Source organism: Phaeoacremonium minimum, assembly GCF_000392275.1.
Source record: "Phaeoacremonium minimum UCRPA7 unplaced genomic scaffold PA7_03_scaffold_415, whole genome shotgun sequence".
NCBI classification, from domain to species: domain Eukaryota; kingdom Fungi; phylum Ascomycota; class Sordariomycetes; order Togniniales; family Togniniaceae; genus Phaeoacremonium; species Phaeoacremonium minimum.
The window spans coordinates 215,548-238,067 of NW_006921317.1; the positions used below are offsets into that span (position 1 = coordinate 215,548).

Sequence of the window (22,520 nt, forward strand, 5' to 3'; positions counted from 1 at the left end):
GCGCCAGTAACCTCAAGTTGATGAGGGAGGTTGCTGTCAAATATGATCCTAATCAGGTCTTCCAGAAATTGTGTCCTGGAGGCTTCAAAATTTCAGATGTCAAGAGCTGAACTTATGGAAAGGTTTCGTGCTGGCGAGCGAAGAGGCAAGTCTTGTCAATTGATGATCTCTGTAATCAGGCCAGAACACTGATTCCTCGGTTATGGCTGGTCTGATATTTGGTTATACAAGATCGAAACCTCCGTGTATTGTCTTTATGTCCGCCGTGAGTTCTTGTAGCTCCCACCCAGGCACAGAAAATATGACAGTTTGTGATATATATGAATTCCATGAAATTCATTAATGAAATTATGAATAGGTAAAGTCAATGGGCTATGTAGGTAGTCAAAACGATGTTTGGGGAAAAGGTCATCTAACAGGGATGCACTAATTTTCATCCTTTGGATATTATGAGTACGGTTTGTTTGTCAAGAGAATCGTGTTGTGGTCTAGTAGAATACATAGATATGTGAGTCTATCCTTGAAGTAAGAGCTAATTTAAGCGGGACTAGGCGAATAACGAATAAACGAATCACGAGTTGAGCCAAGTTAAAAACACTTGTAGATGCAACTGACAATCAACTTTCACCATATTTCGTTTCATCTTAGCACAAAGAAAAGTTTCCCAAAAAAATTTTGTTGGGGGGTCTGGGCTCAGCTGAGAAAGACGGCATAATATTCACAGAAAACGCCATGCTCATTTTGCTTGGAATACACGATCATTTTTGCCTAGAACGACAATTTACCCTCTGTTTGGCCCAGATCTGTCTGGAAGCGGACATATAAGACATCCATCGGAGGCTGGGGAATTTCTGCTTCTCTTAGCAATAGAGCTTTTCCATACGAGCCCTGACACAACTTCCTTGGCTCTATTTGCCATACTTTATCTCCGGCTGCCCATTTTCAACGTCGTTCGCATGTGGCATTGGCCCTGGGCAATCTTTGGATCGATGGCGCAAATTACTTAACCATCCATGCGAATTTTGCCCAACTTGATGACCATGTTTCTGTGCTTTAAGATTGAATTTGGCCTTTTTCTTTTCCATACTTCGACGCTCAGCAGTCTCACTACTCTTTTTCCGCTTCCGCTCCTCATGCATGATCTTAGCCTTCATGGCCTCAGCTGCGTCATCAATTTTTCGAGTCACGTCGTGGCTGAACTGTGTAACCCGCAACCAGACCATATAGATTGAGAACTTTGGCGAAGGAGCGTTGACAAGGAGCCAAGTGGTGGTGAACATGATTGGTGAGTAAACAATGGAGTTGAGAGGAAAGAACACTCGAACCCAGCGATTAAATGCAAGGACAATAGCCAGAAAAGCGATACTAAGGGATATAGCAACTATGCGTGTGTCAGTCATAGGATAAAATCACGATTTAGAGAGAACTGACAAATTAATTTTAGCTGGTAACCCATGGTCCATTTCATTTCATTCTGCATACTAAAAATCGCGGTCATAAAGGAGAGCGGCGCCTATATAATTGTTAGTGTTCCATTTTTCAAACAGTAAGTTACCACAGCCGTACAAAAATAATAGTGATGACTGTGAACATCATGATGGATTGTCCTTGTCTGGCCATTTCTTCGGCCTCTTTACCGGATTGCCAGGCTTGAAGGACTGATGCTTGCTGTTGTTTTAAAGCGAGAAGGTCTTTGATCTGATTGATTTCTCTTGTCAGCATTAACTCAGCCGTTAGAGACCAGCGGCACTGAAAGAAAAACATACACTATCTGATGTTGTCTGCGCGCCAGATCGAAGTTGTTCAAGCTCTTCGATATGCCCACTGAGCTTTCCCGTCATTTCATCCGCATGTCTCATAAATGCGTCATATATCTCTGGCTTCATCACGTGTGGTAGACGTGGAATTCCTGGCTTAGAGTGTCGCCGGGACTTCGCCATAGGAGTTCCTGTAGTAAATTCGGTCACCTGCTTATCCTCATCAACCGCACGCGTCGTCGCTCTCGGTCCGAACTCGCCATCCGGGTTGATAATCTCCTCAACTTGGGAAATGTAGTTCTTGAGTATCTCTTTCTGGTTACGAGTAATATAAAGCATAATATCAATTTCTTCGATGATGTCCTTGATTTCTCGGTGAAGTTTTCCTTCGTGGTTGATGTCGAGGAGGGCAACGTGTAAGTTGGCATGCGGTTTGATGTTGGACGTGTAGCATGATTTAGCAAGTTCAGTCCACAGCCAGAGTTGTTGTGATGCATCGGTATATTTGTTTGTCTGTTGAAAGTCAGCAACTCTGTTGGAACATGGATTACTTATAATCAGTTCAGATTCCGATTCTTACCAAGTCTGCAATTGCCTGTGCGAACTGGTCAATGACCTGAGGTTGTCTTGGGTCAGGGGGCTTTGTCCGGTCAAAAAAGACACCAGAGCACTCTTCTATGATAAGTAGACCTAGATCAAAGACGGAGCGAATCCGGTTCTTCGGGGCCGATTTCAGGCGCATTCGAATGGATTTGTGAACTCCAGATATATCGTGTTTGTTTGCACCATAGCGCCGGGGAAAGAAGGTGAGAATGGTGTTGGCATCAAGAATCCACATCCATAGTTGATCAACCATGACAAGTCTTGACACCTTGCGAATATTATCGCGGCAGTGATGACAGCCCTCGTCATTCCCCTCTTGCTCATCGTCTTGCCTTCTATGACCGTCCCACATTTTGATCTCGGGATTGTAGCTGTGGAAGCTTTGGCCCAGTGCCCTCGTCGCTCGATAGACAACCTGGTCCCGGTCACGAACTTCTGTCTCATCTAATGTCCAATAGTATGCCTGGTCCAGAGTTCGCCTGGGGTGAAGAGGAGGATCCTCATTCAAGTACTTCTGAATGAACATCTGGTCTCGATAATTCGACATGCATTCGTACAATGCTGCTGCATCCAAAAGGTATTTTCCAAGTTTATTTTTGATGATGTCTTTCGATTTCAAATATCCGAAGTCCTCTAATAATTCCTTCCATTTTTGCGACTTTTGGGCCAATGGCTGCTTCAATTCTTTAAACCACTCGGGTTTATGAAGACCTTCACGTAATTTCTTCCGTGCCTCTTTCCTCAACTTGTTCCCTGAAGAAAATTTCTTTTGATGATCTTTGCTGACTTGATTCATCCATTCCGCAAATTGGTGGCGTTTTCGATCTGTTTCCCAGTGAAGGTAGGGCATCTAAAAAACGCTCATCAGTTTCAAAATAGTATAGGCGGCCTGGTATTGAGTATATTTACAAAGAGGACGATATTGTCAGCTTCATCATCCTTCTCCGGGTCTATTCTTTATTAGTATTGCGTATCTGACTCTCCGATTCATCAAATGTTACATACTCGATGATACAGCTTTACACAGCGGTCTCAGATGCCGGGTATGGACTGGAGAGCCACGGCCTCCGCGTTCTTGTCCACGCCAGTATTGTGGACGAAGTATCATGTGAGACTGGCTTCTGCCTCCACTCTCTTCGAGATGATTCAAATTCAGAGGATTCTTGAAATAGCCGGCGATTGCTCTCTTTGGGCAATAGGATTAGTATAAGTCTCTCGCAGCACTGGCCATTTTGATCCTTTCCTTACCTCGACCCACTGGAGAATGTTAGCTTATACTCCAATTGAGAACAGATCCAGACGAGCCATACCTGCATGTTATTGGCTGGAAAGTGGAAGTAACGCAGCTCTCCGCTCGATTCTGCAGCCGCCAAGCTCACTGCATCGGGAGCGTCCACAACTTGCGATTGTTTCTGGGAAGACACTTCCAGAAGAGCGTTTAGTGGTACCCTTTGATCAGGGAAGTTACTTTTCAACTTGACTTTCGACGGCTGTAGTGTACCGTGATCATCCTGGTCCCACTGGATGATATATGCTTTGAGATCATTCTCCGGATCATAATCTTGCTCTTCAAGCTGTTTGATCTTATCGGTGTAGGAACGGTTGGGAGCAGGCAAATATGTCTTCGCGTCCGCTTTTAGATCCTCAATGACTTTCTCTATCTCAAAGTCCTCCAGTCTTTGCTTTCGTTGACTCCATTTGCCAACCTCAATTATGTCACCTTGTGCTGATGTCCTCCACACCTGCCGGCTTTCTTCGATGCGCCTAATCAAGTCCCCGTGTTTGGGAGAGACCTTCAAAGCTTTACGCAGTTTCTTGATTCTCACGAGTTCGTCAATACATGTGTCAATGCTGCGACACAGCTTTTCGTCGACCTTTTTCTCATATGTTTTGTCATCTGATTGAAAGGGCAAGACGCGTTTCTGCCGCTCAAGTTCATCTCTCCAGAGGCAGCCATCTTTGTTGAAAAAATGTTTCCGACGTCCAAATTCAATGCAACCAAGAAAGTGAGAGAGATAGTCGCTAATCTGGTGATTTTCGGAACTAAGGCATGTGGGTTCGTCACCACTGCTGGCCGTATTAATCGATGGGAAACAAGCTCTTTCGCCATTTGGTGAGGTTATTTGAGTCATTCTGCGGCGCAACGGGTTGTCGAAGAGATTGATTACAGGTTAGCTTTGTATTGTGAATAATTGTCAACTAGTTTCGAGGCGGTTTCCTTGACGAGGAAGGGATTGTACGGGGTATAACTGATTGTAGACTATGCTAAAATTATGTCAAAAGCTGTGGGGGCCGTTCCAGAGACATCATATAATGTAAGATGATCATCAAGTGGTTTGGGGGCTCAATTCCCCTCGGGCCAGACGAAGATGACTTCAGCCGCAGGAAGTGCGGTTTCCCCTATTCAAAGTTTCGTATAATGTATCTGTACTTACCAAATAACTAAGTAGTCAAGCTTGTCATTGAGAGCATGCGAGGCCTTCTTCAATAGACCTGATTCATCCTGTACAAGTACCATAGCCTCGTCCAATTTGAACAATCGCTTCGGCCGGAGAGGGGTTTGTTGCATCCCAGCCTGCATATGCACAATTGAATGATATTGCTATGGCAGATGATTGGATGAAATGCTGGCTATATACTGCAACAATCCACATTGTCATCCCAGCTGAACAAGCTAAAGACTCAATATGGATTATCGAGCCTCGACCGATAGGGCGTAGAACTCTCAGACCGGATGCATGCATTACAAATCAGCTAGCCAACCAGTAAGCGAGCCGCGAACTGCTGAAATGATCGTCACCAGCCACCCGCCTTTGCAGGACCAAGTATGGAGATGATTGCGTTTCTTCGTCCCCCCTTCATTCCTCCCGCAGAGCCTCCTGTTCAGTCTCTATGGTACCTTGTAGTGGCAACTCCCGAGAGCACAATGACTGATTGGTTGATTGGTATATCAGATGATCATGAAGAGCTTGGGCGGGAATGATAATACTGCCAGGCTATTTGAGTTAGCTACTTAGACAGCAGAATAATATAACAAACACATTCAATTGTCCGGGCATAAGTAGCTACTAGATGGATGGTGGAGGAACATAGAACCTTGAGCCTATATGTGCAGAAAGATGAAATCTGGCGGTTGAAATCTGGCTGTTCAGTCAAGGACCAATCAACACTAGAGTATGAAAGTAAGTTTAGTCATGAGGTTGAGTTGAAGCAGAGCTGGGTAGTAATCAAGAAATACCTATTACTGCTCTGCGCTGCCAAAGATAGTATGTAGCTCTGTTGAAGGATAGTTTTGAATACGACCACTTGAGACATGGAGCTAGGAGTGCTTTGTTATTACACACATTATGTCATATCACTTATAGAATCAGTTCACCTCAGTAGAATGCTCGTTCTCACCGCAACAAGGCCATCATAGTTCCCATATAATGTATTTCAGCTTTCTTCCTAGACCAGGCCTGCAGCACTCGATAATTCAATACCTAGACACTGGACCTGGTCGCTACCAGACTATTCGTACACAGCAGAGGGATTACTTCTAACCGCTCTTCATTTCGACGGCTTAGTTCGAAAGTCACTATCTTCTTGAGTCCTATTTCCTTAACCAGTTCAGATTAAAATCTGCCCCCTAGGGAATCAATCGCATCGCCCTAAATAAAACTCCCATAACGCATTGAGCAAATCACTTTACCACAACCCCCCTAACCAAGCATGGAATGCGTCCGGATTCCCTTGGGTCCCAGTTCGCTATAGCAAGGCATCATGTCAGCGTAGTTTAGAAATATGAGTGAGAGAGGTAAAGGGGGTACATACTTATAATCAATTCTGTTCAGGCTCATCATCCGCTGGCTCTCCAAGCCCTGCGCGTCCATGTTGTGAACGCAAAATGCCAACCGCGCTGCAACCTGCGCGCCGAGGAACATGGCCTCCTCGAAGCCATTCTTGGTCCACTCGCTGAGGTACGTTGGCAGCGGCGCCAGCTTGATCGACGTCGGGGTCTGGCTGTGGAAGTGGTGCGAGTGCGGCGCGTCACCTGCGTTCGAGCCCGCCGTCTGCAGGCCTAGTGATGCCGTTGTCGCGGCCTGTAGGAGGGGATTGACGGACGAAGAGGTAGGCAACTGATGGGGCGGGGCGGTGAAGCTGCCTGTTGGGGTCTGGGAGCCGGTACCTGAGGGCGTGGCGAGGTTGGAGGGGAGTTCTGAGGTGAACATCGTCGCCGTGCTAGGAGAGATGAGATGCCGCGCGTGCAGAGTCTGTATGATATTGTCTTTGAGTCCGCGAACTCGGCAGCCATTGCCGACGAAGACAAGATTCTCCCAGCACGACGGACGCATGTACATATCCTCGATTCCCTGCACCGCTCGGTAGATAGTTGTGACAATTCGATCAATCTCTGCTCTGTCCGCAAATGTGAATCGCTCAAGACCAATCTCAATATCCCGACGGATGCGCCTCGAAATTGGCTCTGAGGGCACAACAGCGGTTGAATCTGGAGGTGGAAGGAATGCATCGATTTTAACTGCATCTCCGTTGGACTGCTCCTTTGGCGGTTCGGCGGGCTCCTCAGCGGGCTTCTCCACCGGCTTCTCTTGTTCTTCAGCGCCCTCTTTTTTGGGCCCCTCCTCGGTCGTTGGTTGGGCATCGCCATCAGCTGGTGCGGCGGGTGGTGCTGCGTCGCTCATGTCCACCTCCTTAGGGGCACCATTCTGCTTCGGTGCCGGAACAGCAGCAGGAGCAGGAGCGGGCGCTGGAGCATCTTCTTGAACGATCTCCTCGTAGTGGAAGATGTTCTTGAGCCTCTTAGAGTTTGGTAACCTGACTGGCTTGTTTGCCGCAGCATCGGCCGCCTCCTGGCCCTTCCCTTTTTGTCTCGTCTTGGCCTTCTCTTGCTTTTCCTTTTCCTTCTTTGCCAAGAATTCCTTCGTCTGGCCGCTAGTGACGATACTAGCGACATCAAGCACACCGTCCTCATTGACACCCTTGGTCTCGCCATTAACATCGTCATCATCGTCCACCCCGGGAGCCGCCGGTTGGCGCGCCGGCTCTATGACTTTGGGCCCGTCCACCGTCGTCGCCGACGCCGCGGAGGCCGGGTTCGCAGGGGCCGCCGCCGCCACTGGCACCTGACTCGAGGCCGTCTCCTCGGGCAGCTCCATGAGGTGTGGGCTATCGGGCGCGTACGGCAGCACCTCGCAGATGTGGCTCCTCTTGAGCTGCTCGGCCATTTCGTACGAGAAGTCCTTGTCCTTCAGCAGCTGCTGCAGTTTCCGCGTGAACACCTCCCCGCCACTGATCGCCCGCGGGCCCTCCTGGCCGGGCTCGCCGCCGGGGTAGCCCAGGTCCTTGTGGCTGACGACGCGGCTGTCGTAGATACACGTGACGTCGACTTTCTCGAAGCCAATATCTACCACGGTCATGTTAGACCACTTCAGGCCGTACTGCGTGGCGATACCGCTGTGAATCAGGCATAGCGATGGGGTCTTTGTCTTCTCGAATATGTAGCGCGAGATGGTCTCGCAGTCAGGGCGCGTCCATTGCGGCGAGGCCATGAGCATGATGGGCGTGTTGTGGTAGGTGGTGGTTAGGGTGCCATGCACGTGGTCGAGGAAGGCTAGGAAGGCATCCATGTTGACGATGCGGCCGCCTGGGTTGAGTCAACGTTAGTAACGGTGCGGTGAGGTAGACGAGAGTGGACATGCAGCAATGCTGCAGCCCGATAGAGAGGGCGTTGCGTACCTTGGATGGGATAGACAGCTCCCTCGGTGGAGTCTGGGTCCTCGATATACTCATACTCCTCCTCCTCTTTCTTCGGCGCATCACCACCTGCCACCACCCCGTTCGCACTGCCATTGACCGCGGTCGCCTTCTTCCTCTTGTAGGTGTGGTACGGCTGCCAGTCGTCGCTGTCCTCGTCCTTGAACATGCGCGTGGGGAACCGGTAGGCGGGCGGCGTCAGCTCTCCGCAGCCCAGCTGTGCCATTGTTGTCTGGCTGCCGGGGCAGATGACGAGCACCTGCTCCTCCTTCCATTTTCCCGCCTGAGCAGACATTTTGAGTGTGGAGTTGTCGTGGCTGATGAGGGGGGGGACAACTTGGCTATTTTCTGAGCTTGCCCTGGCGTTTCGCGGCGCGACGAGCAGCAGTCTGAATAGCTGTCGCGAATTTTTTGGGGACGGCAGCAAAATGGTCCGTGCGCCTTACGTAATCACTCTTCCAGCCCCCTTGATTCACCTAGGGACTCCTTTGCTTGATTTGAAGAACCTGAACTATCTCATGCAGTTAACATACTGGTATCACAAGAAACAAGATGTATCGTGGATCATTAAGAGTCGTATAAATTTGAGCTCTTCATTAGAGCGTCTTGTCAGAACTAATATCCTGACAATCAGGACTCATCTACCGTAAGACTTGTCATTACTTCTGATATATGGAAATGATCCTTAAGCACCAAGAGGTATAGACCTCTCTCTTCCCTCAAGTTCTCGTCAATTTCTCCTTGGCTTGATCCAAAAGCGCCGGAGAAGGTAATCTTTATATACCAAAAGCTGGGTGTCCCCGCCAGCGCCAGATTCCGCGGCAGGTATCCCAGGTAAACCACAACACGTCCCAGCCAACGCCATCGAAAATATAATGCTTTGGTTTCCCTTGAAGTAGTGACGCCAGTAATGTTTCCCATCATGCGCGGTATGCGCCGCAAAAGGCCAGTTGGCCATCTATAAACATCCCGTAACGAAGGACCCAGCCGATACAAATCCCAGCCTGTGCCAAATTCAGACATACTCATGCAATTCTTTAGCGAAACCTTCAAGAGACAGGGATTGGAGGAACATCCTGGCTAGGCTCGATCTTTAGCCCGTCCTTTGTCTCCTTTTTCTCGTCATAAAGCGAGTGAGCATCATCGTCTTCTGCCTTTGGCGTTCGGGGCTCGTGGTCCTCCTCTCCTGAAGAAGTTCGATCGTGCGTCTGGAACGTAGATGGTGTACGGGGCACACTATCAATACTCAGACGGTTCTCCACTACCGTGGTATACACAGAAGATGAGTTTCTTTGATGGCCCTTCACCTCGAGCCTGTCCACCTTCTCAAGCTGTGCAACCGCCTCATCTAGTGGCGAGGTCTGGATAGCCTCCTCCTTCACAGAAGCTGCATCTTCGTCGGTCTTCAAACTTGACTGGAATGAGTTTCTGAGGGGGCTGCGGAGCGAAGACACGTCACCGAATTCGCTCTTGCTTGCTCGGGACGTGCGGGCCGGGCTTCGTGGAGGAAGCGGAGGAGGGATTCGTTTCGGGATGTTGACCAGGGCACCCTTGACTTGAATGACTTGTGTGACTTGAGACGATAAGATTGCAGCTCGCTGTGGCTGGGAAGCTGTGGCGACCTCAAAAATCACGGCCTCCTCATCATCGTTGTCATCCTCATCCTCGTCATCCGCGTCCTCGTCGCATTCATCATCCGAAAAAGTGCTTGACTCATCAGCAGCCTCATCTGCCTTTTTGCTCTCCTGGGGTGCCACAATTTCTTTCGCCTTTGGTGCCTCCTTCGGCTCCTCTTTCGGTGATGTAACGGAGTCAATTGAAGGCTCCACAATGTCAGGAACAGACTCCTGGCTCAAGTGCCTAATGGCGCTCATATCTATTTTGGTGTAGTCAATCTCTTCAGGTTCATTGACGATTGGCAATTTCTCAGCCAAAGAAAGTTCCTTGCCGTCATCGCTGCTACCCGGGCTCACATTGGTCTCTGGGGTGTCAGCCACATCGGTTTGCGTGCCAGCGTCTGTCATTCGGCTAGCTACCGTCTTGGTTGACATATAGCTGCCCCTGTTGCTACGTGAGAAGGCCGTATCCACGCTCTCGCGGTTGAATTTGTTGAACATGGGGCTTGTGGGAGCCGGGTTGTACTCGAACTGATTGCTGGTTGGTCTGTGTCTTGTGCCAGCCTCGCGGATTTCCAGGCCGGCCATCTCCAGGGCAATCACGCCAAAGGGATCGGGATCATCAGCATTCGGTAAGCCAAACGCAGGTGTCGCAGGTGTTGCGGGTGTTATTGTTGGCGTCTCAATCGTGGCATCTCCAGGAGCAGGTTGCAGAGCCAATTGCTGCAAAAGCGCCGCGTCGAAATCCGTCCTGCCCTCAGCTGCTTTGATAACTTCGTAAAGAGGCCTGATCTCGGGTATGTCCTTTCGAACATTGCCAGCCAGGATGTCAAGGACTGCTACGTTAGCGCCGTAGAACCGCTCATTCTCATTGCCACGCTCCGTAACGAGCGACCCATCGATATTAACGGTCCTGTGTTGGCCTTTTGCTTTTAGGTAAGTTAAGACGGTCTTCTCTAATTCTTTCCATCGAAGTTCGGTGTCTAGGAGGCCGGCAGTTGCCAAGGGTCCGACGGTGAGATTGACGTCAGCGCCCAATGTTACCCTGGGCCGGGTGAACAGCTCCAGCGCCGCAACGCTGTTAATGACGAGGACGCAGTCATAAATGTCGACCCCAATAACAAAAGCCAGTGCAGCGGTATGGAGGAGGAAACCAGAAGGTGGCGACCATGTGCCGTCAGCTTTCCTGGCAATGAGAATGCCCGAGCCACCCGAGCCTGACATCCAGAGGCCGGACCGCATGCACGAGAAGATGGCGAGGCCGACGGCATTTTGTATTATTTTGGGGGGAATGTTTTTGACAGACTGTTTCGGTGTATTCGGGAAAGTTGACTGCGTTGGACTCGTGGGTGCAGAGCCCTTGTCGTCCTGGACTAGGTAGCCATCACCTACACAGCGTATTAGTACAAGCCGCCAAATTGGCACAACGCAACAAGATGAGACATACTGCAAAAGGACTGCAGAATGCGAGCGGCCTTTTCGCATTCACGATCGAGGTTGGTAGGCCAGTAATGTTCTCGCCCGTAACGAGCAGGCGCGCTGACGCTGCTTGTGCTGAGGTGTTTGGGTGCGATCTTGCCTGCCCATCCCCAGACCTTTTCCAAGGGCGCGGGAGCCTTGGAGGTGTTACTGGGCGGCTTGGGGCGGTCCCACGAAGGGAGAAGTGAAGAGACGCGCTGCATGTTGACCGTGTCTGCTGCGATGGCTTGGCATGCGCCCTGCCATTAAGTTGAGATCATGCGAGACGCCGACACGGTGAGCAGACGGTGAGGCCAGAACAGGAGAGAAAAGAGAAGCGTTGAGCGGAAGGGATGGAGGTTTGTGAAGATTTTGGCAGCTTGGCCAGCCCTGACCAAGATTAACAAAGACGAGGCGACGGCGAAGGCGAGGACGGCCCTGGCATGTAAGGCAAGTAAGGTAAGGTCAGCCAACCGAAATCCAGGCTCACTCGCTCACTTGACTGGCAGGGACAGGGCGGGGAAGGGGAAAAAAGGCTGCACAAGCACTGCCAGCCAGCGAGTGGGCACACACTTCACCACTTCACACTGGGAATAGTAGCTGGGATTGGGCGTATGGTGACGTGGGCCACTAAGCTGGACAGGCCTGACCCAAGCAGAATAAGTGGGATCTCGTGGCTGGACTTCCGGGGGCCACGAGCAGGCTTTTGCTTTTACTGCGAGAAAAAAAATAACAGTCGCTTTATGGACCCCCGGGGCCGACTAGGGGCCACCGGGCTTGTCATTCAACTCGGGAAACGTGCATTGCGCTACTCTTTGACTTTCTCGTACTACGCTGCTCTACGTACGGACTGCGTTAGTATCGCCAGCCCTTCCAAGTCTTGCCAGTCTCTTCTCACCACCAGCTGCGGCCGCTCTTTGCTACGCTGGGTCAAGCGCCGTCTGCATACTGCATTCACTCGTCGTATGGACCACCGGTGCCGACAGGCTGCATGGTGCTGTGGCCCGAGCAACACCCCACCTGATACTGTACCCATGCTCCATGCTCCATGCTCCATGCTCCATGCTCCATGATGCCTGATGATGATGGGAGCTTGTGAGCGAACCGCATGCCGAGGATGGCTGAACGAACGAACGAACGCACGAGCGATAGTCGCGGGGCCTACACTCTAGGTGGCAGACTTTGGCTCCTGATCGAGCTGTGCTGTCCAGAGAGGGCACAACGTGCATCAGTGTGGGTAGCATTCGGGTTTGGCTACTGTCAAGTGCAGCGCTGTGTACCTGATTATTGATTAACCAGCCCTCTCGGCTACGGCAAATGCCCAGCTACGCGCGCTCGTATATTGACTTGACCGCAACGGTATTGCGTCGCAGTGCAGGCAAGTGCAGCAAAAGAGCCTGGTGGAGGGCACTCAATCTAATTGACGAGCATGCCATGAGATCAGTCGCCCTATGCTATGCTCCAACAGTAGCATATTTACAGCAGCAGAGTCCAAGCATCCATTCACACGCCAAGTTAGCCCCCGGGTGCCCCCTCTCTATTGTCTCACGTTTTATCGAAAAAGAAAAGTCAAATCCCGCTTGTTGTGTGGATTTAAAAGGGTAGCTTGACTCGGCCGCATTCCTGCCACGGAGCCTCTCAGCTCACCTATGCGCGGCCGGATTGGATATTTTGTTGTGATAGAATGCAATGGAGCAGTCTAATAGTCCCTGAGGGCATCTAATAAGACCTCCTTATCACAAACTTTGATCATCTCATCTCCTTCCCTTCTGTCCAACATCTCATCCGAATCATGCAGCAAGGAGGGCACACCTCAAGATGCTAGCCCCCGAAATGATCATCAAGCACCCCAAATTGGAAGTAAATCTCTCCTTTCGTCGTCGCCAGCTGCAAGTCCGGCCGACCGAACGAAAAGCACTCATTCAGCTTGAATTAAGACCCCCAAAACCCTCAGCTTGCAAAGGCTAGCCCGTCTTACGCAAACCACGCACTCCTGACTCAGACCACCACACACGCACTGCGTTCCTTAACGCCCATACAGTAACGCCCTCCACGCCCTCTTAGTCAGGGCCACGAAGCCAGACAGGCTACGGGATAGCGTACCATTCTTCACTCTTTGCAGGAACAGCGAATCTCGAAACCGCCGGCGTGAACTGTGAAGGCGTTTTCCTTTCCGTTGGTGTATCTCTGGAATGGAGCCACGTGCATTGCGAGACTTTCGAGTGGAAGCCGCAGAATGACTGTTTGACTTCAACGCACATGCCATGATGCTACCTATATGCCGCCAATTTAACTGCTTCACGGTATTCAAACCGAGTGGCACCAACCCGCGGGCACCTGCTCACCTTTTGCCGTGCGATCGTTCATGTTCATGCACGCACGCATCAAGCAAGCAATCAAGCAGGCCAAGCGCCATACCTTACGATGGGCGAGCCAGCCTCCACCATCCCACACGCGTGTGCACACATGCTAACAAGCTCCGGTCCGCCCATGATTATGGACCTACTATGTAGACTAGAGCCCAGACTGCGCTCCACGGACACGACCGGGGGCTCCCCTTGTTGTGCGGCCTCCTCTGCCGGTCCACACCCGGCCCCTCTGTGGAGGGGTGGCTCAGCAGCCTGCTCCAGCCCTGCTACCCTCCCGAAATGTCGTCATTCCCATTCATGCTGGAAAGGAGGTGCCCAGTGCCCGGGACCATTTCTTGATCAGATCTGGACAAAACAAGCTTCTATCCCAATTGGAGCAGTCAATCAAACAAGATACCACTGAGGATCGCAATCATCAAGATGCTAATCATAGACCCCCTTCCACAAGTCTCATCTTTCGTCATGTCTCTGAATACACACGGGAAGCACTGGCCATGTCGCTAATCTGGGGGTGGCCCCAGATCGTGGTGTTACAGCCGCCAGGCGCAGCCAAACCTGCAATCTCGCCAATTCCTCTGGGTATCCTCATGGGCCGTATCAGATATACAGCAGTCAGGTACGGAGTCAGAAAAGGGGTTCTTTGTGAGAAACACGAGGCATCCGTTTGTCGACGGGGAAACCCAGGCCGCGAAACATCGTCAAAACAGTTTTCTAAATTGCCAATCAACGGCCGCAGGATAACCTTCAGAAGCCGTCAGGAGAGGCAAACAAGGAGCTGGCATGTTCCGTCCCGTTCTTCACTCCTGTGTCCGCTTGGGATTTGGACATAACACCTTTACCTCAATCACAATTCTAGGTGTCGATTTTAGTTTCGAGTGGAGGTGTTGCCAATCATGTCTATTGCTCAGTGCCTCCGTACGATTCAGTAATAACGCCTATCGTTACACGATTACAAGTACACGCCTTTTCCAGTCCTTTCGTTGCATCGTTTCATAACCCATTAAAGCTGCCAACTTCCCCCGCTCGCCATCATAGCGTAGTCCGATATCTGAAGTGTCTCCATCGTCCGAGGCGAGATGTTCGGTGTGATGCGGCGCACCGGCTCGTCATTTAAGAGTCCTTCTTAAGGCTGCCGAAGGAACCCAGTCCAGCCTTGACGTCGTCGGCCTGCTGGTTGCCCGTAAGTTGAGCTTTGTAGACGAAAAGGTCAGTAACAGACTTCTCCTACCATGCAGGCATATTCATCAGGGAAGCCGGGGGCGGCGGGTGAAACTTACAGTCGACGAAGTCTTCGCCGCGCTTCAGGCCCTCGGCCTCCATCTTCTTCTCCTCGGCCTTGGCCTTGGCCTTGAACATGTACTCGCCGATCTTCTCGATCACGGGGTCGAGGTAGCCCTGGTCGTAGGCGAACCAGCCGGCCACCATGACGGCGATGATGGTGATGAGCGAGATGAGGACTTGGTAGGTGGTCTCCATTGTGAATAGTCTGAATTCCAGACAGCTAGTCTTGATAGGTATAGGTAAGGTCGATGAACAGGTATTTTATAGGTGACTGAGATGCTGCACGTGTCTCAGGGAGTTGAAAGTGCAAATCAATTGAATAGAAAGACAAGAGGCTCTAGACAGGAATGATCGGTTTCCTTCGTTCGAGGCTCCCTTATATCCCCCCCATCTGGGGGACTCTTCAGCTCGTGTGTGAGGCAGGCTCGATCCGCAGTGACGTCCCATCAGAGGCGCTTGTGGCTTGTGTTGGACGTCAGTTCGCCACCACCCACAAAAGCACCCCCTCTCTTTCGAGCAGGTTTTGGACCGGCCACACATATGCAAGACGGCTTCATCGACAGGCTTATATGGTCGCACCCACCTCGATGGTGCATATTGTTAGGATCATCAGGCACGATTTCAGCTGGGCTAGACGCACGGAAACAGGGAGTTAGGTGGCTCAAAAATCTCGCAGACCGTTGGACAGATGGAGAAAGAACCGATGGTATTTCCTTGGCAGGTTTATTACCTGAACTCCTTTGCCGAAGCTGCTCTATAAAATGATATAGTTGGGTAGTTGTTTTTAGCCTGCTGTGAGCAGAGAAAGCCTTTCTAGAACACAAACGACCTGTGCCGCGCCATGGTGATCTAGTTTACAATCTATAAGTAAGGAAGCCAAAAAAAAAAAAGAAGAAAAAACCCAGATTTCCCCCCTGGTACCCCTCGAATCTTGAAAAAGAAGTTTGGCGCACAATCAGCCAACCGAGTTCATAAACATCATTCGTGTAACCTTACGGTGTCGACGGTGCCGATGGCATCGAGGCAGGAGTCGATGTCCCGGACGAGACCATCCCTGGGTATTTCCCTCCCTTAAGCAAGAAGTTCTCGAATTCGGAACCGTCAATCGTCTTTAATTGTTTCCAAGGGCGCCGCTGGCCGCTTATATCATTCCAATCATCATCCGTCACAGCATGGAAGCTGTAGGTCTCATAACCCCTGGACTCGACGGAGCCGCACTCGAAGTCGCCTTCCAGATGGAGTCGCTCTAGTTTCGGTAGCCGTGGCCGGAGTGAAGTGAAGAGCTTTCTGAAAGTCCCCCGGCATAGGTGAATACCGCCTAGACTACCTTCATATGCTTTTGCAAGGCCCCGGCCACCAAGTCGCAGACGCTGCAGGGTTGAGCCGTGCCTGGACAGGAACTCCCTCAGGTCATCCTCATCGCATGACATTCCTTCCAATTTCAGGTCCGTCAACTTCTCGAATGTGAAATCCTCAACTAGAGTGTTGAACCACAGTATGAACTTGGACCGCGGAGATCCATAAACGTGAAAAGCAAGAGAGAGATGCGTGAGATTGGGCGAAAAGCGCAGGATATGACCCAAGCCTTTGACGGCCCGGAACCTTGAGGCGGGAAAGAGGATGCTGGAAGGGTCGATGGTCAGATCGAGCTTAGAGAGCCCTGCGAAGGAGTTGTGTCCGCAGTCAAACCAATGCCTGCGGTCGTTAGGTAGTTTGAGTATCTCTAACGGAAAGCGATCAACGGTGAGAGCAGCCAGCTGAGTGGACTGGACCGCGGAGATGATGACGTTCAGGTTCTTCAATGCCTGCGCGCGGTCCATCTTCCTGCAGTTGGGCAAGCCCTTGAAGACCTGCTCGAGAACTTCGATATCAAAGGGGCATTTTGTGAAGGTGACCTCGAGTTCCCTGAGATTGGGCAGTTGCTTGAAAGCTTCTCGTACCATGGAGGACCTGCTGTCAAAGGAGGGCATGCTCTTTCGGCGCTGTTCCGCATCGTAATATTGTAGCCATGCATCCTGCAGGACCTCGTTCCGCTCCTCCGGGTCCTGGAGGTAGTGCTGGAAGTACGACGCATGGCGGGCATTGTATTCGTCGACTTCGGCGAAATTGACGGTCACGGACTCGATACTGCCCTTGAGGCGGTCGTGGGTTGCGATCGAGTGCAGCCGCGTGATGTCGTCTCTCCATGGCACGGCCGTGAAGGATGGAGGGAGCAGGAACTCGTAGCCCACTTCGGCGAGAGTACCAGACACCAGTCGGAGGTTCCTAACGCTGAGCTCATCACAATACTGGTAGACGAGCCTCACGAGCTCTACGGGTAGGGAATCCATCTTGCACAGATTAACATGACAGCGTCCGCTTCACGCCCAAGGACGCACCAACGAGACGATATAAGACGGGAGAAGGAGAAGGAGGAGGAAGAAATTTGCAGGGCGGAATGACTCCATATGAATATGGATTATGGACGGGAAAGAAAAGTCAATAAAGAAAGGACAGTCGGTGGTCGTTGGGGGATGGATGGATGACATGAGATCCCTGGGGATCGGAACGCATGGGACTTTGCTTTTACTTTTGCTTCTGCGTTAAGCCCTAAAGAAAATGTAGGTGAGCGGTAGGCGAGCCACCGGGACTCTTAGCGCAGTTGAGCGCAGGGTCTGTAACGGAGCTAGAAGACGAAGAAGAAGAGCGCCTGACGCCGGGAGTCTCTAATGACTGTACTTGGTTACCTTAACTTACTTTGGGTCTCTGGGTGTGAATTTCAAGAAGTCGGTGAGCGTGAGACAGGGTCCCGGCGCGCGTTGAGTCTCTGCGTCAACCAAGCACCAACGTTACCAAACACCAAACCCTGGTCGCCCTGGGCCACGTTTCCAAGCTACGGGACCGGCACGATGGCGAGTGGTCCCGTGTAAGTCACTTGTGGGCTGTTGTTGAGTTACCCATGCCCAGTAACCTCATGGGTCCGTGAATATGCCGGCTCTGTGCAGCAATAGCGACACTGGAACAGAAACAGAGAAGCCCTGGTCAAGAGACCACGCCGCTCAAAGTTCATGCAAGCCAACGCCAGGTACAAGCCGACCCCGGCACGGCCAGGTAGCTGGTAAGCCTGCCTCACTGCTACCAAGCTAACATTAACGGCACAAATCTCGAAATGGCGGTGTTGGCAGTTGAGGAGACGGGCAAGGGGGTGGGTAAAAGGTGCCGGGAACAGGGAAGCTGGGGCTGTTGGGTCGCTCAACTCCCTCCTTGTGCCCCTTGGCGCTGTCTGGTCCAGGCTAAAACGAGCACTCGGCACTGGCATCCATGAAGCTTTACTGCTCGCCTGTTGCTCCTTCGGGCCTACTGCCATCACGAAAGAGCACAACTGCATAGAACCAACAGGCGGGATGGAGGGTAGAGCAGACTGAGAAGAGGGCATTTCGGGCAATGGAAAGGCGGGACCCTATCTCAAAGCGGGGGCGGGGCTGGCACTTCAATCTTTGGCCCCCCGCCTGTTAGTGCTGGAACTCGCCCGTCAGGTCAACAGGACCCATGCCTCATGTCACTCAAGGCTGGTCTGCTCATCCAGCCAGCACACACACACACACGCACAAGCTTACCTTGCCTTGTTCACACGCCTATCAAGCAGAAATCTACAGCTGACGACAGCGGACAAGACGAATGGATGGGAAGTCGACGAAGGATCCCACATGCTGACGAGATGCTGTGTGACGGAAATGCTTATCGAGGCCTTGTTTCGCATTCCAGCCTAGTTGTGCTCGGGTTCCGGTGTCTCGACACGATATTCGACTGAGGGTCGTGGTTATATAATTACGGTCTACTGATTCTCCATCTGCCTAGGGTTACTCTTTAAGATCAGTGGCTGAGACAGCAGGGACAGAGTTTTACCAAACGCTGTCTGAGCTCTCCAACGGCGTCCCAACAGTCAGGTAACTTGGTTTCGATCAACGAGTGAGCCATCAGATTATTGGACGAGAGCCTGCTTCCTCACCGACAAAGTCTATTGGGGAGTGACTCCAGTGTCTTGGCTCAACACCGCAACTCCAAGTCCTTGACTAACAGCCCGCGTGTGCGTTAGCAAAGCAGCACAGGCACAAGGCCAGCACAACGTGGGTCCTCGTCCCGACACATTGATTCATTGCAACGGGCTGCCCTACAGCTGCTACTACGCAGTAGACCACAGCAAACAGTCTGGCAAACGGCAGTGCTACCGTCCCAGAAGATCTCATGGCCGCATCATTGGTCCGGTTCGTCGACCCTCCCGAGCTGGGAAAGACAAACCCCGTCTATTCGGCCCTCACCATCGTGCCCATAGGCGACAGCGACCTCGTTACCATCTCGGGCCAGGTTGCGGTTGCACCCAGCGGTGAGGTCCCCGATACGTTTGAGGAGCAGCTCGAAGTCTGCCTCTCCCGATTCGAGACGTGCCTAGCCGCTGCAGGAGCCACGGTGCACGATCTGATCCGGTTCAACTACGGCATCGTCGAACACGAGGAGGGCACAACGCCGAGTCTCATCATCAAGCGGGTGGCCGAGTTCCTCCAGGGCCATAAGCCCGCCAGCACCTACTATGTAGTCCGGTCGCTGAGCAAGGCCGAGTATAAGCTCGAGTTTGACGGGATGGCGGTTGTCAAGCGCCGATGACGGACGAGTTTTGACTCGGATGGTATTTGGAGAGTGAGATCACGAACGAGGAACAGCCAATGCCTAGCCTTCCTCGCCTGATGGGCAGTGCCCTCTCTTACGAGAGACTGTCTCTGCGCGAGCTTGGGAACAGGCGTGTAACGTAAGGTATGCAGATGCAGAATGCGTGATGCAAACATGATCATTCGTACTCGACAAGAAAGTCAGATTCCTATGACTAACTAGCACAAGAGCAGATTGCTCTACCTACCCAATGTTGTCGCCAACTTACTTGACTCTAATTATTGCACTTGTCGGTGTTTTCCCACGGCACGGCTAACAAATTGCCTACTGCTGATTATTCCCCGGTGTCAGATGTGGTGGGGCAGTGAGCCGGCCGCCGCGGGTCCCCGCCAAGACCAGGGTCTCGACTTTAATAATTACGGCTTAGCAGGCAAGAAGCCAGTGCTTGCCCCCTGCCTGTCTGTATCTTCAACCCATTCTGACCACCCTCTTGCATGTGAAGTCAGTCCCTCTGGGCAGCAAACAAAATATCTGGTGAGGTTTGGCTCGAATATATCGCGAGAGTCACGCGTCTTGCATCTGGTCCCCCATGTGCAAGGTCCTACCAATATCGTCAGTCACCGTGCTTGCCTTTCAGAGACGAGAATGACCTCGCCCGGCGCGAGCAACACGACAAGATGGTCTTCTCTGGGCTACTCGGCACCTCGAGCGATCGTGCCAGCAGGGTGAAGTCCCCGTCACCAGCTCCAAGCAACAGGACTGCCCGAAGCAACTCCTCGTCCATCCATGAGCCTGTCCTCGAGTACATTTCCGACGAAGCCCATCTCCCTCTCCCGGATCCCGAGGAGCCAGATCTACGCGAGCTCAACAATAGTCTTGAGGCGTTGGCCGCCGTCTTTCCCGATGTGCAGGTCGAGGTGTTCCGAGAGATGCTCGCCAGCTTCGACGGCGAGTCGAGGCTCGCTGTTGTCGCCGACGCACTGCTGAAGAACCGTGTCACTTGGGTCAAAGGTCGCTGGAGGGTCGCAGAGAAGGCAAAAGAGGATGCAGCTCGTGCAACCTCTGTAGTCATCTCGCAGTCGACAGATCAGCGCCTGGTATCGCGGACCGACGCGTTTCGGAGTTGCGAGTACAAGAAGGCTGCAAAGACGCTGGCGTGGCACGAGTTCAGGGGTCTTACTCGATCTACAATCAACGCGGTCCTAGCCGAACACAACTATTCTTACCTTGAAGCACGGCGCACCCTCGTTGATCTTTCCTCGAAGTCTTGGCGGTTCACGATATCATCGCTGTTCCTCAGGCGTAAGCCTGTCACATCGAAGGAGGCGGAGAACCACCCTTTGGTGACATGGAGGTCGTCTGGGCAAGGCTCCATCTACCCTTCGATCAGGTCAACCGGAAACGCGGAATTGGATAGGGAACTTTTCAACGAACTCATTCTCCCTTTGCAAGAAAGAGCGAGGATAACACAGGAGGAGAAGGACCATACCTTGGCGATGACGATGAACACGGCTGAAGCAGAGGAATTCGATTTCACATACGAATGCTCCTGCTGCTTCACGACTTCAACGTTCGAGGAGTTCACAACATGCAATAGTGAGGGGCACATGATTTGCTTCCGTTGCGTACAGCACTCCATTACCGAGGCAGTCTTTGGCCAAGGCTGGCACCGAAGCATCGACAAGGAGAGCGGCACCCTCAGATGCCCAGCCGTTGCATCTGAAGAGTGCAAAGGCTGCATTCCGTCTGACCACATTCATCGTGCAATGCTGGAAGAGAAAAGAGGAGCCGAAATTCTTCATAAGCTTGACCAGCGCTTGGCGGAGCACAGCCTGCTCTCCTCCAATCTACCCCTGGTCCGCTGCCCGTTCTGTGACTACGCTGAAGTTGATGATATCTACCTCCCATCTGCAGAATCCCGTCTGCGAGTCCGTGCAGACAATCTTCCGAATATCGTCCTCACGATACTCTTCATCGGCTGCATTCCCTTCATACTCCCTTTTATTGTCTTTTCATCAATCGTCGCCCTTCTCTTGGCCTCCAAACAGACACTAGGTGACTTCCTAATTGCCGAGTTCAAGGCCTCGATTACCCGACATCGACGGCGCCGTCGAGGCATGAAATTCACGTGCCAATCGCCGTCTTGCCGGCGCCCTTCCTGCCTCTCCTGCCAGAAGGCGTGGACTGACATCCACGTGTGTCACGAGTCGTCGCTCGTGGCGCTGCGCACGCAGGTCGAGCAAGCCATGAGCTTAGCCATCAAGCGAGTGTGCCCGCGCTGCAATACCAGTTTCGTCAAAACGGCCGGCTGCAACAAGCTGACGTGCCCCTGCGGCTACAAGATGTGCTACGTGTGTCGCAAGGACATTGGCGGCACCGGCGACGGCGACGATGTCGGCTACCGCCACTTCTGCGACCACTTCCGCCCGGAGGGCGACCCGCGCCCCTGCACCCAGTGCAAGAAGTGCAACCTGTGGGAGAGCGAGAACACAGACGCCGTGCTGCGCCAGGCCAAGGAGGAGGCCGAGCGCAAGTGGCGTGAGATGGAGCGCCGCGAGCTCAGCGGCGCCGAGCGCGCGTTCCTCGAGACCGGCGTTGCCGTGCAGAAGCGCGACATGGGCATCGAGACGGCGCTGTACCGGGGCAGGCTGCCCAGCGTGGCGGACGTCTGTGACTTTGTGGTGGAGAACGTCTTTGCGTAGTCTGTACACATGACACAATCATACGAAATAGTATTATCACTTTGTAATAACCTGGATTATGGGAAAGGAAGGGAAGGAGGTCAAGGGGGCCAGATATGGTCAAGGGGTTCGTTTATCCACTTTGCATTGGTTTGGCGTCTGCTACGGAAGTGTCAAGGCACTTCATGTCTACTACTATTATCATATACCCTGCTTAGCATCACTTTATGAAGGAAACAAGAGATGCTAGATGCTTATTGCTTGATAGAGCCTCTTTTAATAAATGTATGATACACTAGATGGAAGTACCCATACCAAGTCTTGCAAATGATCATGTGAATCCAATCCAACCTAGTA

General features: G+C 52.0%; 6 protein-coding genes across 6 annotated transcripts; 2 read left to right on the forward strand and 4 right to left on the reverse strand.

Annotated features, from left to right (window-relative positions):
* Positions 1 to 6,061: 6,061 nt before the first annotated feature.
* UCRPA7_5557 (putative chromatin remodeling complex subunit protein) lies at positions 6,062 to 8,409 on the reverse strand (the record flags this gene model as incomplete). Its single annotated transcript, XM_007918103.1, has 3 exons — positions 6,062 to 6,107; positions 6,174 to 8,004; positions 8,097 to 8,409. 3 exons carry the CDS (start codon positions 8,407 to 8,409, stop codon positions 6,062 to 6,064), a joined length of 2,190 nt encoding a protein of 729 aa, XP_007916294.1.
* A 754-nt stretch (positions 8,410 to 9,163) lies between these two features.
* On the reverse strand, positions 9,164 to 11,412 carry UCRPA7_5558 (putative las seventeen-binding protein; the record flags this gene model as incomplete). The annotated part of the gene is made up of 2 exons (XM_007918104.1): positions 9,164 to 11,118; positions 11,178 to 11,412. 2 exons carry the CDS (start codon positions 11,410 to 11,412, stop codon positions 9,164 to 9,166), a joined length of 2,190 nt encoding a protein of 729 aa, XP_007916295.1.
* A 3,255-nt stretch (positions 11,413 to 14,667) lies between these two features.
* On the reverse strand, positions 14,668 to 15,033 carry UCRPA7_5559 (hypothetical protein; the record flags this gene model as incomplete). The annotated part of the gene is made up of 2 exons (XM_007918105.1): positions 14,668 to 14,747; positions 14,835 to 15,033. 2 exons carry the CDS (start codon positions 15,031 to 15,033, stop codon positions 14,668 to 14,670), a joined length of 279 nt encoding a protein of 92 aa, XP_007916296.1.
* A 797-nt stretch (positions 15,034 to 15,830) lies between these two features.
* Positions 15,831 to 17,168, reverse strand: UCRPA7_5560 (hypothetical protein; the record flags this gene model as incomplete). The annotated part of the gene is made up of 1 exon (XM_007918106.1): positions 15,831 to 17,168. One exon carries the CDS (start codon positions 17,166 to 17,168, stop codon positions 15,831 to 15,833), a length of 1,338 nt encoding a protein of 445 aa, XP_007916297.1.
* Positions 17,169 to 19,062: 1,894 nt separating this feature from the next.
* UCRPA7_5561 (putative endoribonuclease l-psp protein) lies at positions 19,063 to 19,479 on the forward strand (the record flags this gene model as incomplete). Its single annotated transcript, XM_007918107.1, has 1 exon — positions 19,063 to 19,479. The coding sequence occupies one exon, from the start codon at positions 19,063 to 19,065 to the stop codon at positions 19,477 to 19,479; it is 417 nt and encodes a 138-aa protein (XP_007916298.1).
* Positions 19,480 to 20,159: 680 nt separating this feature from the next.
* UCRPA7_5562 (putative ring finger protein) lies at positions 20,160 to 22,184 on the forward strand (the record flags this gene model as incomplete). Its single annotated transcript, XM_007918108.1, has 1 exon — positions 20,160 to 22,184. The coding sequence occupies one exon, from the start codon at positions 20,160 to 20,162 to the stop codon at positions 22,182 to 22,184; it is 2,025 nt and encodes a 674-aa protein (XP_007916299.1).
* Positions 22,185 to 22,520: the final 336 nt, after the last annotated feature.